The 18,783-nt window shown below is 58.9% G+C and overlaps 2 protein-coding genes across 2 annotated transcripts in view; both read right to left on the bottom strand.

Moving 5' to 3' along the window:
• LOC119095236 (dynein heavy chain 3, axonemal) overlaps positions 1-10,278 on the bottom strand; it is a 37,138-nt gene extending 26,860 nt beyond the window's left edge. The window contains exons 1-9 of the mRNA XM_037218104.1: positions 10,234-10,278; positions 9,028-9,105; positions 7,656-7,728; positions 6,759-6,894; positions 6,106-6,252; positions 5,335-5,398; positions 2,669-2,782; positions 1,198-1,422; positions 133-236 (exon numbers count right to left, since the gene is read on the bottom strand). Of these exons, the coding sequence (XP_037073999.1) occupies positions 133-236; positions 1,198-1,422; positions 2,669-2,782; positions 5,335-5,398; positions 6,106-6,252; positions 6,759-6,894; positions 7,656-7,728; positions 9,028-9,105; positions 10,234-10,278 (986 nt within the window). The remainder of the gene's footprint in view (positions 1-132; positions 237-1,197; positions 1,423-2,668; positions 2,783-5,334; positions 5,399-6,105; positions 6,253-6,758; positions 6,895-7,655; positions 7,729-9,027; positions 9,106-10,233) is intronic.
• Positions 10,275-18,783, bottom strand: part of LOC119095235 (dynein heavy chain 3, axonemal-like) — a 13,913-nt gene continuing 5,404 nt past the window's right edge. Inside the window, exons 2-12 of the mRNA XM_037218103.1 lie at positions 18,058-18,298; positions 17,628-17,821; positions 16,862-17,022; positions 16,359-16,473; positions 15,265-15,439; positions 14,336-14,724; positions 13,619-13,826; positions 12,934-13,046; positions 12,292-12,429; positions 11,379-11,437; positions 10,275-10,398 (exon numbers count right to left, since the gene is read on the bottom strand). Coding sequence (XP_037073998.1) covers positions 10,275-10,398; positions 11,379-11,437; positions 12,292-12,429; positions 12,934-13,046; positions 13,619-13,826; positions 14,336-14,724; positions 15,265-15,439; positions 16,359-16,473; positions 16,862-17,022; positions 17,628-17,821; positions 18,058-18,298 — 1,917 coding nt within the window. The remainder of the gene's footprint in view (positions 10,399-11,378; positions 11,438-12,291; positions 12,430-12,933; positions 13,047-13,618; positions 13,827-14,335; positions 14,725-15,264; positions 15,440-16,358; positions 16,474-16,861; positions 17,023-17,627; positions 17,822-18,057; positions 18,299-18,783) is intronic.

Raw genomic sequence — 18,783 nt, 5'->3', positions numbered from 1 at the left:
CAGATGACCCCCGGCTGGCCGCTCAGGCACAAGACACCCCTGAGGTGTTGGCTGGGCCCACGTGACCAGGCCAGCTAGAGAACGGTCCGAACTCTCCGCACTGCGTCGCCGTCGATCAAGGCTGCGACAGACTCCGCCTGGCGCGAGCCAGAGCCATCAGCCAGGTCTGAGCCGCGGAGAATGTCGAACTCGACGAGAACCAGGCTCAAATTGTCAGGAACGTTCAGGGTTCGTCCCTGCGGACCGCCAGCACAGGTCACCTGGCGGCTCCGGCGACTGCGGAATCCGATGGCGAGGCACGACACTTGTGATGGGTTTGTCGCCCGAGGCGCGGCGTCCCCTCGGGGCGGAGAGTCCCGGCACATCTCGACAGAGCGTCCCGCCGTCTCGGCTGTCACTCAGCCCCATCCCAGACCGGCTTCGCCTGGCGTCCGTCAGGCAAGCATGGCCAGCGTGTGGCTGTGCTAGAAGTCTGAGTGACACCTCTCGGCCAAATTAGGGGCTCAGATACGCACCTTGAGAGAGTGGAAATGTGGCCACGTCACAATGTATTTTGTCACGCGATAGTAAAGCAAACTTCAACGCTACAATAGACAGCCATGCGCCCTTCAACAGTATTGCACTCGACTACTGGCTACTGCGATGCTGCATGCAAGCTCTCGAGATTCGCCGGACTAGAAACGTAACGAGTTCGGACGGACTGGGCATATTTAAACAACTTTGGACCGACTGAGACCATTACACTGGTCAGCTTCGAACCTACTGAGATCATTACACTGGTCAACTTCGGACCGACTGGGATCATTGCACTGGTCAACTCCGGACCTACTGAGATCATTACACTGGCCAACTTCAGACGGACTGAGACCATTGCACTGGTCCGCTGCCACGTCCTTTGTTATCACATCAACAAGCCGCTTGGAAAGAATATCTAATGACGGACATCAAAGGCGCTCTTCTGTAACCGTCAAAGTACACCAATACAACTTAAAAAACGCGCCATCTGACAATTTACGGAGACACATTTACAATCATTTTCTAACTCTCGCAACGCGCAATTTCCACCAATCTCGCGTCGAATCTCTCAAATCGCTCGGACGCTGGGTCTCATGAGCCCGCACCGATAACGAGCACGACGTCCTCCAGAGCAAGTCAGTGGCGTCAGTCCGACGCGGCCACCTCCCCCTCTTGCCCCACACGGAGCACGCGTCGGACGAGCCGCCGACGGCAGCGTCCGGCGCTAGTCGTCAGCTGACAGATGGCGGCCACCCCTCTGTTGATCCAGTGGGCGGGCGGCGCCGCCGACGGCAGCGTGATGAAGAACACGAAGTTGGTGGAGTGGCCCGTGGTGGAGAGCGTGCCGCGCCGCGCCGACGTGTTGTACAGCGGACAGGCGTACAGGCCGGCGGTGCTGAACTCCGACTGGCGGGGGCGGGAGCGGCGTGAGGGAACGTTACAGAGGACACGACCTCACGGCGGGCACGATCTCACCGCGGACATGATCTGACGGCAGACACGGCCTCACGACGGACACCTAACGGAGGACACGGCCTCACGGCGGACACCTCACGGAGGACACAACCTCACGGCGGACACATCACAGCGGACACGACTTCCCGGCGGACACGACCTCAACACGGACACGACCTGACGGTGGACACGACCTCACGGCAAACATGACCTCACCACGGACACGACCTCACGGTGGACACCACCTCACGACATACACGACCTCACCACGGACACGACCTGACGGCGGACACGACCTCACGGCGGACACGGCCTCACGGCAGATACCTCACGGCGAAGCACGGCGAGCGCCGTGTCGTAGAGACTCGTCACCACAGCGGAGGTGAAAGCACGGCTCGCGTGGCGACGGAGATTTACAGCGCGGAAGACGCTGCCTAACACGAGAACGCAGGGCTGAGACAGTGCGCATCATCACAGCAAACATAATCGAACTGGAGGTCCCAGCAGCGTTTGCGCGGGTTCCCACGGCGGCTCGCGCACGTCCTCAAAGCGGGCACCACCAGAAGCAATCCCCCAAAGGAAGATACCGGTCTCCCTATCAGAGCGGTCAAAGTTCGACAACCAATGGCACAAACGAACACAATGAGCCACTTACGGAAGACATTAACGCGCCATACGGACGTTGGTGTAGAAAATACAGCCCGGGAGACATGCGTGCTGGTTATTTATGCATTACTGTACGTAAGATCATTCAACACAGCGCGGCACTGGTTTTGCAGTGCTTCAAGACATCCGCTGTCCGAGACAATGACCCGCTAGACGCGGCCACACAGCGTGAGGCGGACCGATGTGATCTTGTGCCCTGTATCCTACACGACGCACATGCACGCCTGGATCCGAACAGTGGCTTCTCCATTCCATGATACGCGCCCGGGAGCCAGATGAGCTCGACGCCCATCAGCTGGCGTGGCGATTTGACCCCTCCCCCTCCCCCTCCCCAGGCGTGCGGTAAGAAAGCCGAAAGACCCAGACCCAGCCCGTCGTTGTGATCCAGTATCATGCTTGTTCTGCAGCCTGCAGGCTCCGGCGGGCCTCGCCACCAGCGCCGAGTTCGCCGCGCTGCAGCGTCGCCGGGGATGCCCGCGGAGGCCCCTCGGAGGCCCGGGGCCCGCGGAGGCCCGGGGGACCGGACAGTCACCTTGATGCCGGGCTGCAGCCAGATGATGGGCAGCGTGTCGAACAGGATCTTCGGCAGCGACTCGGCCAGTCGCCCGGCCTTGCGGTCCCAGCGCGCGCCCTCCAGGAACAGGCCCTGGCGGCGGCCAATGACCGTCACGCCACCCGGACAGGCCGGCGGGGCACTGTGGGGACTCCGCAGCGTGGTGCTGGTTTGTTTTGAGCGTGCCATGTGAGGGAGTTTGCACGTGACAGTGAGACTGTGTGCGTGCGCCGCCGAGCGGCGCCGTGCGCCCGCTCAGCCCTGGTCCGGCGCGCCGCTCCGTGTCTGCCCTGACATGGCTTGGTCTTATCGTGTCGAATAACAGTCCTACTCATGTCAAATTACACATACATCTGTGTCAGACGATATAATAGCAATAAAATAGCCGTCCTGCTTACATCAAGTAGCACAATACATTGATGTCAAAAGGTATAACAGCAATCATGTGTGTGTAATCATGTGTACATGTACGACACCCGAAGTTTCATATGTTGTTAAGCAAACCATATTTAGGAATCACCCAGATTAAGTTACAAAACAGTACAGCCGGTTGATTCATAATTCAAGAGTTACCCTCCACACAAAGCAAACCGTGTAGTATAAGCTACACAATACTATATGCCTTCCACACTCCACATGCACCACTGCCCCACTCATCACACACGTCATCACACTCCACATGCACCACTGCCCCACTCATCACACGTCATCACACTCCACATGCACCCACTGCCCCACCCATCACACACTCATCACACTCCACATGCACCACTGCCCCACCCATCACACACGTCATCACACTCCACATGCACCACTGCCCCACTCATCACACACGTCATCACACTCCACATGCACCACTGCCCCACTCATCACACACTCATCACACTCCACATGCACCACTGCCCCACTCATCACACACGTCATCACACTCCACATGCGCCACTGCCCCACCCATCACACACGTCATCACACTCCACATGCATCACTGCCCACTCATCACACACGTCATCACACTCCACATGCACCACTGCCCCCACTCATCACACACGTCATCACACTCCACATCACCCACTGCCCCACTCATCACACACGTCATCACACTCCACATGCACCACTGCCCACCCATCACACACGTCATCACACTCCACATGCACCACTGCCCCACCCATCACACGTCATCACACTCCACATGCATCACTGCCCCACTCATCACACACGTCATCACACTCCACATGCACCACTGCCCCCTCATCACACACGTCATCACACTCCACATGCACCACTGCCCCACTCATCACAACGTCATCACACTCCACATGCACCACTGCCCCACTCATCACACACGTCATCACACTCCACATGCACCACTACTGCCCCACTCATCAACACGTCATCACATTCCACATGCACCACTGCCCCACTCATCACACACGCGTCATCACACTCCACATGCACCCTGCCCCACCCATCACACACGTCATACCGTACCCAGATTCCGCCGCACTCCACTCGGCTAGGCATGAAAACGGGAAATATAACCCACGTGGCCTGGTATCCACATCACCCACGTGGCCTGGTATCCACATCACCCACGTGGCCTGGTATCCACATCACCCACGTGGGCCTGGTATCAACATCACCCACGTGGCTTGGGATTAACATCGCCCACGTGGCCTGGTATCAACATCACCCACGTGCCTGGTATTAACATCATCCACGTGGCCTGGTATTAACATCACCCACGTGGCTTGGTATTAACATCACCCACGTGACTTGGTATTAACATCACCTACGTGGCCTGGTATTAACATCACCCACGTGGCTTGGTGCTAACATCACCCACGTGCCTGGTATTAACATCACCCACGCGGCTTGGTATTAACATCACCTACGTGGCCTGGTATTAACCATCACCCACGTGGCTTGGTGCTAACATCACCCACGTGGCCTGGTATTAACATCACCCACGCGGCTTGGTATTAACAGCACCCACGTGGCTTGGTATTAACATCACCCACGTGGTCTGCTATTAACATCATCCACGTGGCCTGGTATTAACACCACCCACGTGGCTTGGTATTAACATCACCCACGTGGCCTGGTATTAACATCACCCACGTGGCCTGGTATTAACACCACCCACGTGGCTTGGTATTAACATCACCCACGTGGCCTGGTATTAACATCACCCACGTGGCCTGGTATTAACATCACCCGCGTGGCTTGGTATGACTACAGGTCAATGCCTCTAGTCAAAACTCTCAGGCAAGAACACAAGGTAATAGAGTAGCACTTCTTTACTGGCCCGGTACAGGGACGCATACTGGTCACCTTGGCGTCCTTGCCCTTGTGCGTTGCTAATTGGCATCGCACAAGACGACAGCAGCCACGACGCGCCACACATCACCGGCGTCGTACGCTGTCGTCACGCACGGCGCCGACACTCCTCACGACCGCGCGCCACGTGTACTGATCGCCCAGCGAACCCATGACTCGTCCCATCCTCTGATTTAGCGCCGACTCCCGACAGCTGCATGAATAGCATCTCGTGCCAAACGGCCTGGCCTATGGGCGCCAGCCTCATCGCTCAACTCGGGGGCCTGTTGGGCCGAGCGGTCACGTGACCGGAGACTCCGCCCACTGACCTTGACCAGCTCTCCGTCCTCGGGCTTCTCCGGCGCGTCCGCCTCGTGCTGGGTTACCACATATCTGCGGCACAGAAGCGCTCGTTGCACGTGGATACGGCAGCCGGGCAGGCGCGCACGGGGCTCGCGACACTGAGGTCGCGGGTTCGGTCCCCGCGGAGGGGTCTTTTCCAGCTGCGTTTCAAACAGCGGAGGGGTGGAAGACAGCTGTTCAGCCGGCGATGGTCGGTGTGACCGGGACGCGAGTGAACGTGCGATCAGGCACCGACCACGGCAGAGGGAGGAGCGACCAAGAGGCAGTGGGGGGAGCGGCCAATGGGCAACGGACAGGGAACGGAACAAGACGGGAGCACACATCGACCAACAGTGTACCCGTTCTGTCAATGGGTACAGCAGGTGCACAAGTACTGCTTACACTGTACCAGTCCATACGTACTGTCTCGTCAATACCAGACTTGATGCGGTGCGGCGAAGAACAAACATGGGTACGGAAGAATGCAGGCAGAGGAAGCAAAAGAACGCAAAAATAACAGGACGCATATCAACCATGCCTAGCGGCAAGGCCCTTCAGCTCTTCACCAAAAGCTGGCAGTCTCTTCCCGTCACAGGCGACACTACCAAAACAGCACAACTGAACGTAAGAAGCCCGCTACATTGCTCCGGCGACACCGAAGCCATCGACGGCATCGACCTCCACAGGTGAGTGCGTTAACAAATAGCCTAACATCGGGACACGTCGCGTTGGCGGAGCCTGCGAACACAGCCACCGACCTGAAGCCCAGCTGGTCAATAGAGATGTGCTTCTTGCGCGCGTAGTTCTGCAGGATGCCCGTGAGGAAGGAGTGGATGAAGAAGAAGCCGGACAGCCAGAACACGGAGGGAGTGTCGTTGTCGATCCAGTCCTGCAGCACCTTCAGCCTGAACGTGCCGGAGCGTTAGATCTATGCATCTTGTTGGGGTTACGTTGTTTGAAGATTGCGCCTTTTCTGATTGCGCCTTTTCTGAATGTGCCGTACAGCTGTGAGTGGCAAGGAACAAAACGTACCTAACTGCACCACCACAGATGGCAGGTTTCCCGTCCTATCTAACTGCGGGGGAACATCACAACTCATGCATGAGGGAAACAGCCAGGTCAGCGAGTGTGGAGGGAGGAAGGGGAAGGGGAAGACCGCAAGCTCGTTAGTTTCCGGCCATCGTCAGAAAAATCGACAACAGCAGTTGACCAACAACAACGCGATTGGCCAGCTCCTTTTCCTACGTTGCCTATTAGCAGCATCATGTGTTGCTAACCTCCGTACCATCCAACCATCATATGTTACATCATATCCTAACACATCGTGAGTTATTGGGTGGACGCACTGTTGACTGTCAGCGACAAGTAAAAATGCCCAACCGCACATCGAATGGTGCGGATGGGGCATCACCTGGTGACAAGATCGGTAAAGTAGCCGCCTAGGGGCTTGAGGCTGGGGTAGGACTTGCTGCCCCAGAGCGCCGGCACCTTGCCCACCGACATGGAGTTGAAGACCTCCTCCAGCTCTGACGACATGACCACCAGGCCTGGCGGCGGCACCAGAGTCAGCGTCATCCCTCTCCCTCCCCGCCGACGAGCAGGCAGGAGTGGGACCAGTGACCCCGGTCTGGAGGCTAGCCGCCCGCCTCGGTCGTGTCTGTCATTATGACCAGTCGGGTCTTTGGGGCGTGCCGACTGCGTTGGTCATATGGCGCTCACAACACGGAATTCTACCGAGGGATATATAAGGGGCATCAATATATATATATATATATATATATATATATATATATATATATATATATATATATATGCGATCTAAGATCACGATATGCACCACGATCCTTCCAGAATGTTCATCAGCGGCGCCCAGAAGCATCCGGACCCCTGCGCTTGATGTGAGTAGTGGTCAGAACACCGTGTCTGCAGCGAAGAGGCACAAACTGGCGCAGATGGTCAGCACGCACGGGCACAGAGCACAAAACCAATGACAAACTGCCAGCCCATTTGCGTGGTTGGAAAAAATACCACATCAGCTGAACTGATGTTGCACAAGTTTCGGTTATATCCAGCCATCACACCAAGACGGTCTCATTACAATCAGACGCAATCTGAGATGCTGTTCAGCGCTGCTCCTCGGCGTACTTCTCAAGATCAACTCAGAAAAGTACGTTCAAATGAATCATTCGGACATTCTTTGTCGCACAGCGCGAATCAGCTGATCTATGTGGCCCGTCTCTGATCAGCTGCGGCGACTGTGCGGCCGGCGTCGGTCTGGGCGGCGGCCCGAGCGCCGGTCAGTGCGCACCTTTGACGGCCTTCTGCACGTTGATCAGCGTGGACCGGATCACCGCCGTCAGGCCATTGAAGCGGATCAGCTCCTGGGCAGGGCACGCGGGCGAGTCAGCACCCCTCAACACCAGCACAGGAGACTCGCCTCGTCCCGCGCCCGCTCAAGGGCATCACTTTGTACGCTTTTTGGGAGTCTGAGCCTTCCCATGGTGACTTGAGCCCACTCTGTGCTCTTCTGAGCCCCTACCCCCAAGGCATATAAGCAAACAAAGGAAAAGTGCGTCAACGAAATGCAGTATACCATCATCATTATCACATTGCCTTCAAATGGGCAGTCATCCTTCTTCATCAAAAAGTTCTAAAGCCGATCAAATATTTGCGTTTCTTTAATTTTGCCATCAGGGACGCAAATCAAAGTGGTCGAAATCCGAAGAGAAACCGAGAGTTACAAATCAAGAGCCAATCTTCGTTGGCGCAGCCCCCCAACCGATTTTCGAAAGTGACATCCTTGCCCCAGATCCACATCAGCAGGACTGGCTGTTAATCCACATCAGCACAGTGGACTGGCTGTTAAACCACATCAGCACAGTGGACTGGCTGTTAAACCACATCAGCACAGTGGACTGGCTGTTAATCCACATCAACACAGTGGACTGGCTGTTAATCCACGTCAGCACAGTGGACTTGCCATTAATTCACATCAACACAGTGAGCTCGTCCTCAATCAATATCACCACATGGGGTGTATAATGCTATAAGTCCACGTCGGGGCGACGGACTCGCTGTCGGTTCGCAACATCACAAGCCCGTTATCGTGCACTGTTGGCGCCGCATCGCAGCACGCACACGAACCGTACAGAGCCTGTCGCACCACACATCATAAACGCTACACTTTCAACGAATCGTCTCAAGGAACAACGCCTTTTACGCACACGCACACGCACACGCACGCACGCACGCACGCACGCACGCACATACGCACACGCGCACAGACAGATACACACTGTCGCACAAGCACCACACACTGAACCACAAACACTGCAAACAATAGACACCCAACAGCCTCCAAACCCTCACCTCCGCCGTGTGTGCGCACCCCACCACGTCACCCGCCCGAGCGCTTGACGCCGCTGCCGCCCTGCCGCGCGCAGCGGCCCCTGGTCCGGCCGGGTGCCGAGCTCCCCCACCCGCCGGATCACTATGCCCGCCCTGTTATCACTATCATGCCGCCATGCCAGACGGGGACAACAGCCCGAACGGTTTTCCATCCGTGACATCAATGCTTCGCCTCAGCCTTTTTGTAAAACCATGCTCTCGATGTTCTTGGAACGCGATGGACATGTTGCAGCGCGGCGCCCATGACCCGCCCGGACGCGTCACCCGCTGACCTGCTTGAGCACGGTGTTCATGCTCTCCTCGTACTTGAGCGGGAACTTGAGCTCGGCCTGCTCTAGGTCGAAGGGCTCCTGCAGCCGGGACAGCAGGTCGGCCGCCAGCTCTGTGACGGCGCCGGCTGAGGAGCCGCCGCCGCCGCCGGTGGCCGCCTGCTGCGGCTGCGTCTTCAGCAGGCCCAGCAGCAGCTGCCGGCAACGGGCGTCAGGAGGGCGTCAGGAGGGCGTCAGGAATACGTCAGCAGATGTCAGGGGATGTCAGAGGGCGTCATGAGGGCGTCAGGAGGACGTCAGGACTTCAGAAGTATGTCAGGAGGTGTCAGAAGCCGTGAGGTTGGCATCAGAAAGACATCAAGAGGACGTCAGGGGAGGTCAGGACAGGCGCCGCGGCTTTGGGACATTGGCGTCATACGGGAACACTGATCCAGCTGGTCTCCATTCTCGATCCGTACAGCGGCTGGACACATTTCTACGGAAGCGCACGGACTGGCATTGGAAAATGGATGTAGAGTGGGGACATAGAGTGGAGGACGCGCTAATAGGGACGTTTTTGAGAATAGGACATCGACGCAGGCGTGATGGGACACAAGGCCGCACCAGCCAGCATCGCTTCATGGATGCACCGATAACCAGGCGGTCGTGGCAGAGCCCAGAGATCACACGGCCAACCAGGATTCGAGCCCGGACATGCACATACGCGAGCGATCACATCCCACCGGACACGTCACCTTGTTTGGCTGACAACACCATCACAGACGGCGCCACACGCTGCAGCTGAGGTCCGCCTACACTATGACGCCCGCCGCCTTGGTCTCCGCCAAACGAGCCCTTGAACCGGCATTCTGGCGCAAGTTCAAAGGCCTCCTGAGCACCGCACACGCGACATGTCTCGTCTCTGGAGGGAGAGAGGGAGGAAGGGAGGAAGGGAGGAAGGAAGGGAGGGAGGGAGGGAGGGGGAGGGGGAAAGGGAGAGAGGGGAGGGGGAAGAGGGAGGGAGGGGAGGGGGAGAGGGAGGGGAGGGGAGGGAGAGGGGGAGGGAAGGAGGGAGGGGAGGGGAGGGAGGAGGGGAAGGGAGAGAGGGGAGGAGAGGGGAGCCGGGATGGGGCAGGGAGGGGAGGGGGAGGGAGACCTAGGGGAGGGGAGGGGGGAGGGGAGGGGACAACAGCCCGCACGACTCACTGCGTGCAATGGCCGCCGGCTCACCTGGTTGGTCTCCTTGTTATCCTTGGTGAATATCGGCGTTCTCATGCAGCCCGAACACCTCCGGGTGGCGCCAGCATGGGCAGCGAGCGCAGGTACTCCACGTACTCGCCGTGCTCCTCCTCCACGTCCGGTACATAGTACACGCCGACGGACTGAACTACGTACCTAGGGTACGGAGCGGAAGGGAGGGGGCTGAGTGTACGGATCGCTCCGAACAGCCGCCTGAGTGACGTCATCACAGGGCTCCGCAGAGCCGCTCTAGGCTGGCGAATGCAGTCAGTGCAGCTGAAGGTCAGTTGGAGCATTCTCACTGGCACCTTGTCGCTGTCGAAACCAAACAGCATTACGGGTGCAAAGTGTGGACCGGAAATAGTCAAAACGCTGTCCCCGCTCCTATACGCACAATCACTCGCCATGCAGTGCATGGCGCCTATCGCCGTCACCCGTCCCGTGGCGTTGATGTGTCGATCGGATTCCAAAATTTAGAGATTCCAAAAAATATTCGGAGACTGGTTTGGACATGGTATGTATATCAGCTTATTAAATGCTGAGCGTTTTCAAAGTGATCTGATCCTGGAACATAAGCCACTTGCTGATCGAGCACACCAGAAATTTTTCTATTGAAACCTATGATAGAAAGTTTCTACAATAATGGGCATGTACAGAAGAAGCATCGATATTAATGTCTTCAGGAGAGCCTGTGATACTCATTACTGACCTTACGATTCGCTACCCACTCACCATTTGACTAAGCTGCCCTCGTCGAAGTTGTGATGGTCAAGCTTAGCAGATACCGATGTGAATGACGAATGTTTCCACGAAAGCCTATGGCATACATTACTCACCGACGACAATTTTTTTCTTTACATTGAATTCGCGTGAGGGAATGCAGCGATGAGGGTGGTGACGGTGGTAATTTGTTGCAAGCGGTAGTTACTTGACACATCACAACACTGAAAGTGTTGAACTGCTGATGATGTCGTTGCTGCAAGGCTGTACGTACTCGGTCCTGATGATGATGTCCTCGTTGTGAGACAGCATTTACCCGGCCCTGTTGATGATGTTGTCGTTGTATGAGAGCGCCAGCAGGCTGAGCAGCAGGCGGCGGGTCTTTGTCGTCGGTGACGCGGCCGCCGTAGTTACACTCTCCAGTCAGGTAGGTCAGCGCCGCCAGCGGGATGTGCTCGTACTCGTTCAGGAACATCTGCCAGTCACAGGAGCCAGCAGAGGTGAGGTGAACTGAGGAGAGGAGAGGTGAGGAGAGGTGAGCAGAGGTGAGCAGAGGTGAGGCGAGGTGAAGTGAGGCAAGGTGAGGTGAGGTGAGGAGAGGAGAGGAGAGGTGAGGTGAGCTGAGGTGAGGTGAGGTGAGGGCAGGTGAGGTGAAGGGGAAGGTGAGGTGAGGTGAGGTGAGGTGAGGTGAGGTGAGGTAAGGTGAGTTGAGGAGAGAGTGAGGTGAGGTGAGGTGAGGTGAAGAGGAGAGGTGAGGAGAGGTGAGCTGAGGTGAGGCGAGGTGGGGCAAGGTGAGGTGAGGAGGGGTGAGGTGAGGTGAGGTGAGGTGAGGTGAGGTGAGGTGAGGTGAGGTGAGGTGAGCTGGGGCGAGGTGAGGCAAGGTGAGGTTAGGAGAGGAGAGGCGAGGAGAGGTGAGCTGAGGCGAGGAGAGGTGGGGCAAGGTGAGGTGAGGTGAGGTGAGGAGACGGGGCCATGTGGTGTGACTTAAAGGAATCACTCCCTGGGACGCCACGCTGAAGCACATGCTACAGACATCCCTGCACCGAGCTTCGAGAGGTTCTGCGGAACAGCATGGCAGAGTACATCAGGATTCAGATGATAGATACAGGATTGGGAGACTGGACGAAGACACAGAACATCAGGACAAATACACAACATGCGTGCGAGAGACCCCGGCGATATTCACGGAGACATGTGAGTTAAATATAAGTTAAAGATACAATTTCTGGAAGGGGTAACACAGCAAAGGTCAGACATGTAGGTGCAGTGATATGAACACAGAAAGGAGCGCCCGTGAGCACGGCTTGGAACACGGCGGGCGGGCCAGACCTGCAATTGTGTCATGCTGATGCTGAGGTCCGACTCGTTGAACTCGTAGGGGATGTTCCAGCCGAGGGCCCCGAATTGACGCCGCTCCTGCACCAGGCCGTGGAAGAAGCACAGCCCGAACAGCAGCCGGTGCCAGGCCTGCGCACAGCGGCGGCGCGTCACACAGCACCCAGACACAGCAGCTGATGCCAGACCCGCGCACAGCGGCGGCGCGTCGCGCACCGTCCAGACACAGCAGCTGATGCCAGACCTGCACACAGCGGCAGCGCGTCACACAGCGTCCAGACACAGCGGCCGGTGTCAGGCCCGCACACAGCGGCGGCATGTCACACAGCGTCCAGACACAGCAACCAGCCGGGCTCGGTACGGCCGGACGGGGGCGGAGGTGTACGAGGGCAGAGCTCGCGCCCGCTGCGAGTTACAAGGTCGGCGGCATGAGCGTCGGCAGGTTAGTGTAGGACCGCAGGCACCCCCGCCCGGCCATGAGAGCGTCGGAGTCGGAGAGCGTGGTTCATCCGCACTCTGTCGGCTGGCCTGTCCGCCCCATCAGCGGACCCACGGCCCGCCGGCGCCACGACTGTCTGCCGGTCAGCCACGGCCCGCCGGCGCCACGATACCCCACACCGCGCACGTCGGCCACACCTGAGGCTGCTTGCAGCCGCCGAAGAAGTCCGGACTGGAGATGGGGTCGTTGAGGTAGGAGCGCAGCAGGTTGGCGCGCAGGCCCTTCGGCGGCTCGTTCGTCATCTTCACACCTGCCGAGAGTGTGCGCGGCGTGAGGGGCTGCGCGGCGAGCGAGGCGGACGGCTGCGGGCTGCTGACGACAGGGCGGGGCAACCCACACCCGCCGCCTCCAACACATCCCGCAGCAATGTTGGCCAATGCCACCGAGCCGCTCCTGCCAACTGCAATCGCCGCTGAGTCTGCGCCGCAGAAGTCCTGCAGCCAATCCCGTGAGCCAGTTAATGGCAGTCATACTGACCAGCCCGCTTGGAGCGAAGACATGCCTAACACTCATGACGTCAGACTCGTCACTGCAATCGTCATACCATCAGCACGATTTGCCGCTTTTGAAGAACAGCATGGGGCTGAAAGCGATGTTGGCATGTCGGTGACATCGAAGACGACGATGACGGCTCGGCCTCCGAACGGCTCGGCGTGATTTTAGAGCATGTAATCACAGCACATGCGCACTGCCGCGTGCCGCCAAACGGTATGAGTACGCGGCCTATTTGACCGCTCTGCAGGACCCCGCCGTCCTGCGGAATCTCACCGCCCGGCGGTGTTCCACCGCTCTGCGGCATCTCACCGCCCTGGACGGCCTCACCGTTCTGCAGGACGGAGACGGGGAAGTCGCCGCTGGGGTAGCTGGTGAGCCAGAGCCGGAAGCGTTGATGCGTCTTCTCGGGCACGATCTGGTTCTCGCAGATCATCTCCAGCTGCGGCATCCAGCTGGTGGCCAGGTGGCAGTTCTGCAGCACCACCCAGCCGCCCTCCACCAGCGCCGTTTCGATCATCTGCGCGGCGATCGGCCCCTGCGGGCGACGCGCGCGGCGAGGAGCGTTAGCATGGCGGGCGGCGGTGGCGGGGGCAGGCACAGCGCCAGGCGACGATCCATGACACACCACGCCGCACAACACCGCACACCGCCACACAACACTGCACACACACCGCACACCACCATACGACACTGCACTACACCGCACGCAAACGCCACACGACTGCACACAAACACCAGGCGACGGGCTTCACTGTCACTACAACGCACAGCATCGCGATCAGCAGCAGACGACGTCACGCGGTCGCCGGCCATAAACCGAACCTTACCAGAACAGTTGGAAACATAAATGGGTTCAGTGAAGCCGGCTTTCCCTGGAACACTAGCGACCTACCGTAAATTGTCCGCAGTTTCGGAGACACGGTGAAACAACTTCCTTAAAACAAATAGGCACCGCCTACACGTCAGCCACACAAACCAACACCGACGCCGACCCCCCCCCCCCCCCCACCTCTCCCCCCGGAAGCGCCTGCCCTCGCCGCTGACCTGTCCCTGGCCCAGCGAGATGGTCTGCACGTGGCCGGCCTGGCCCTCGTCTTCGGCGAACTTGAGCAGCGTAGCCATCGGGTCGGCGCCCGGCGACAGCACGAAGATGAGCGGCGTGATGCACGACGAGTCGCCGTACGAGCCGGGCAGGTCGAACGTCGGCGGCTCGATGTAGTAGGCGCCCAGGTTGTCCACGATGAATTGCTGGCAGCAGGAAAGCGCGCAGTCACGCCGCGCGGCCGCCGCCGGCTTGCGCGCGGTGAGCACGGGATCACCGGCCGTCACCGCAGCGTCGCGGGCGGGCACTGCGGTGTTGCGGTTGGGCACTGTGGTGTTGTGGGCGAACACTGTGGTGTTGTGGGCGAGCACTGTGGTGTTATGGGCGGGCACTGCGGTGTTGTGGGCGGGCACTGTGGTGTTGTGGGCGGGCACTGTGGTGTTATGGGCGGGCACTGTGGTGCTGTGGGCGGGCTCTGTGGTATTGTGGGCAGGCACTGTGGTGTTGTGGGCGGGCAATGCGGTGTTGTGAACGTTTGCAGCGGATGAGGCCCGGCGTTATTGTGACCGGCCATGTCGCAGAGAGTCGTCCGTGATGGCTGCAGGGGTGTTAGTTATTGTTGTCCGAACGATGGCGAAAACGTGACGTGACGTGAACGTGACGATAACTGCGCTGCAAAATGTCCTAATGTTCCAAGGGGCGCCATCACTGGCAAAATGGATCGAAGGTTCGGCAGCGATGGCGGGAAGCGTCATACGGCGAACGAGTACCAGCGGCCAGGTGACGGAACCCCTCAGCATGACCCCAGGCAGCGGCCAACACCCCCACCACCGCCTGCCTCCCCGGCAGCCGCGCCCCGCCCGGTGCGACGCCCTGGGCCGCCGCCGGCAGCAGGCGGCGCACCCCCCCCCCCTCGGCGGCGGCCGCTGACCTGGACGGCCGGGAGTCAGCTTGTCCGGCCGCATGCTCCGGAGCAGCAGCATGCGCGCCAGGCCCGTCTTCTCGTCCCAGGCGCCCGGGTAGCGCGCCTCCTGCGCGCCGACGAGTCGTAGATGGCCTTCCAGGCGGGCGGCGTGCGCGCCACGTCCCGGTACAGCTTGCTGAAGCTGTGGCACAGGCCGGCGCGCCGCCGGGTCAGGTCAGGCCGGCCACGTCACGCTGGGTCAGGTCAGGCCGACCGCGTCGCACCGGGGTCACGCCCGGCGGGCGGGCCGGGCGAGCCACACGCTATCGGACGGGGTCACGCCCGACAAGTTAAATACGAGATGCCGTTGTTGTCATTGGGACTTTACAACGCACTCAGCTGCTGCTGAGGTCAAGGTGATCGTTTGTGGCTCTTTGCCCGAATCGGTCACGCAACAACGGATGATTAGGATCGGCTCTGGTACGGCGCAGGCGTCACGTCACGTCGGGTGCCGCCGTGTTCTCCTCGTCACATTCTGATGCACCGCACACCTCTGTGCTCTTCCCGACATATACGACAAGCAACATCCAAGTTTCAAGCATCGAGTCAAATTTGCTCCGACGCCCAATCACGAGTCCTGTCGTCCTAGGAGGCGGATGCCGCTCACCACGGACGGAGCTTCGGCCGCTGGTGTCGAAGCCAGGGTAGTTCAGACATTCACACTTCAAGAGGCATGGCCTAAGCACCGCCCCCTCCCCCCCCCCTCCCCCAGCACCATGTGGCCCACACCTTGACCCATTGAAGCCATATGGCTTATCAGGAACCCCTCGAGGCCGACACCGCCCAGACCCTGAGCGCCCGAGGCTGAAGAGGTGACAACAGTGACGGCTCCAGGCTTGGCGGCCCGTCCACTGACCCCTCGAGGCCGACACCGCCCCGACCCCGAGCCCTCGAGGCTGAAGAGGTGACGACAGCGACGGCTCCAGGCCTGGCGGCCCGTCCACTGACCCCTCGAGACACCGCCCCGACCCCCGAGCCCTTCGAGGCTGAAGAGGTACGACAGCGACGGCTCCAGGCCTGGCCGGCCAGTCCACTGACCCCTCAAGACTGGACAGCCGTACAATCTCGTCCCAGGCCTTGTCGGTCAGCCAGCCGGAGGCCGGGTTCGGGTACGGGTTGTCGAGCGCGATACCGCCGGTCAGGAAAAAACCGCCACTGCTTCGCCATTGAGCTCCCCTGCCGTAGCAATGGGCGCGCGCGGTCAGCGGCCGGTCGCAGAAACGCGCCACGGGAGATAACGTCCACACACACGCAGCGGCAGAACACTGGTACACATCCAAATCGCACAGGTACTGCATCTACATGGTTTACGTTTCCACATCCACATGACCACGTCTCAGAACCCGTGCACGCGGACCAGCATCTGTACGCGCTTGAGTTCTTACAGCATTATCAGACACATATCTAGCTCAATGAAACTGGGTCTCCAGACACCTACAAACAGTGAGAATGGATCTTCACAGCCCAAGGGTAAGTCCTCACAGCCCGCGTTGCCCAGGCAGTAGCCCCCCCCCCCCCCCCCCCCCTCCAACTCCCGCACACGATTCCACGTCCAGACTCACACCGACCCTTCATGATGCCGACGCAGAGCAAGCAGGAGAAGAGCACTTGTCCTTCTCGAAAGAGGGAGCGGCAGACGTTGCGGTAGATGCTACGCGTGAAGAAGTCGTTGAGCGCCAGGATCCTCGTCTTCAGCTCCGGCGACTTCGGACTGCTCTGGATCGACTGCGGCGCACGAGACACTCCCATTTCACAGCTACAGCGTCGCAACAAGGCAAAACGCAACGCAGCGCAGGCAAGCCACATCGCTGCTGTTCACGCAGCGCCACGCTGGCCGAGTCCGTCCAGTGTGCACGCCTCTATATATTTTGTTTCGATGATGCATCGGGACCAGGTTTTGCTTATCAGACTGATACTTGCATCCCTAGAACACTGGATTCCAGGGGTTTGCATCCCAGTCAGCTATATGGATTTAGAGGAGCGTCAACACCAATAGTCAGCCAAATTTGGTGGGTCTGACACTGGGTTTTCACCGAATTATGTGGATTTGGGACGCGTCAACACCAATACTCAGCTAGCTAGATTTGGAGCCCTGACATTTGTTCTCTCACCAAATTAGTGGGATTCAGGGGAGGGTCAAAACCCACTATTCAGCTAGATTTGGGGGTCTGACCTGGGTTCTCACCGACGCTCGCCTGCGCCGTGCGATGCCGCGTGCCCGGTTCTCACACAGCTGCGCAGCCCTGCCCTCAGTTTCTTTCGCACTAACGCTAGCAAAACTCGTACCAACCAGGCACCTTTCACAGTCACCACGCATGCCACCCTCGTACATGTAGGTAGAGGCCGATGTACCAGGTGAGCGAGTACTGGTACAATGGGGTCGATGTGGCCAGCTCGGAGATGCAGAAGAACAGCGTGCTCGAGTGTACGGCCACCGGCCGGTAGCCCACGCGCGCTTCGTCGATCTCCTTCTCCGTTGCGGCGGCCACCGCCTGCTTCGCTTCGCCGTGATCTCCTCCGACACCTGCGGGCGCGCGAGGCCGGTGAGGTCGCGCCGTGCTGGCGGACCCCGGTTCGAATCCCGCACGTCGCATAAATGTTTCACTGGTTTCGCAGTAAGGTCATCGTAACATGATCAGAAGTGGCATCCACACGCGGACGAATAAAGCATCTCAAACACGCCCCGTCCCGTCTCTAAACCCTGGTCAGAGGCTGATCGCCTTCCGGTAGGCCAGCGCCTGACAGGCGGCCGCACCGCACGCACCTTCGACGAGGAGAGGATCTGGATGGCCGTCTCGTCCTCGAGGATGTTGCCCTTGGACGAGCTGAGCACCTCCAGGATCTGATCCTCGATCTCCTTCAGCAGCCGCTGGTTGTTGGCGCCCTCTACAATCAGCTCGTTCTTCTTCTGCTCCAGGTCCGGCTTCTCCTTGGCTGCCACGATGCCGAGCAGCTGGTCCTCCAGCCCCAGCGGCGTGATCATGAAGTTCAGCAGCGTCACCTGACCGTGCACCGGCGGGTGACGTCACCTCATGACGTCATCTGGCCACCCAACGGTGGGTGACATTGCTCATGACGTCACCTGGCCCTACAGTGGCGGCTGGGGTGGTGAGGAGGGATCGGTCGTGTCCCGGATGGGAACACGCAGCTTGGAGCGGTCGAGCAGCGCTGTTCATAAAGAGCTGGGCCGAGGGCGTGTGGGTGACGGGGGCTCACAAATTCCAATTTCACCCTCTTGCTACTGCTTTTTTTCATTAGGTAAACCATGCTGCAAGCCTTGAAAAATGAACAAAACTTGCACAAAGTCCGCAGTGCGAACCTCCACCTCAGATTACGGCATTCTCGGCGACTGCAATAAATTACTCGTCAATAGCTATTTTTGTGCGGGACAAATTGACGCACCAAAGACAGTTACAGTATGAGAATTCTTGCAATTGTTAATATCGTATTGACTGGTCGGGATTGCAGTTAGAGGTTGATCGCTGG

The sequence above is a fragment of the Pollicipes pollicipes genome, unplaced genomic scaffold, assembly GCF_011947565.3.
Source record: "Pollicipes pollicipes isolate AB1234 unplaced genomic scaffold, Ppol_2.1 Scaffold_4219;HRSCAF=4965_pilon_pilon_pilon, whole genome shotgun sequence".
NCBI classification, from domain to species: Eukaryota; Metazoa; Arthropoda; class Thecostraca; order Pollicipedomorpha; family Pollicipedidae; genus Pollicipes; species Pollicipes pollicipes.
Note: the sequence above shows the minus strand (reverse complement) of the source record. Positions and strands in the feature narration are given on the sequence as shown.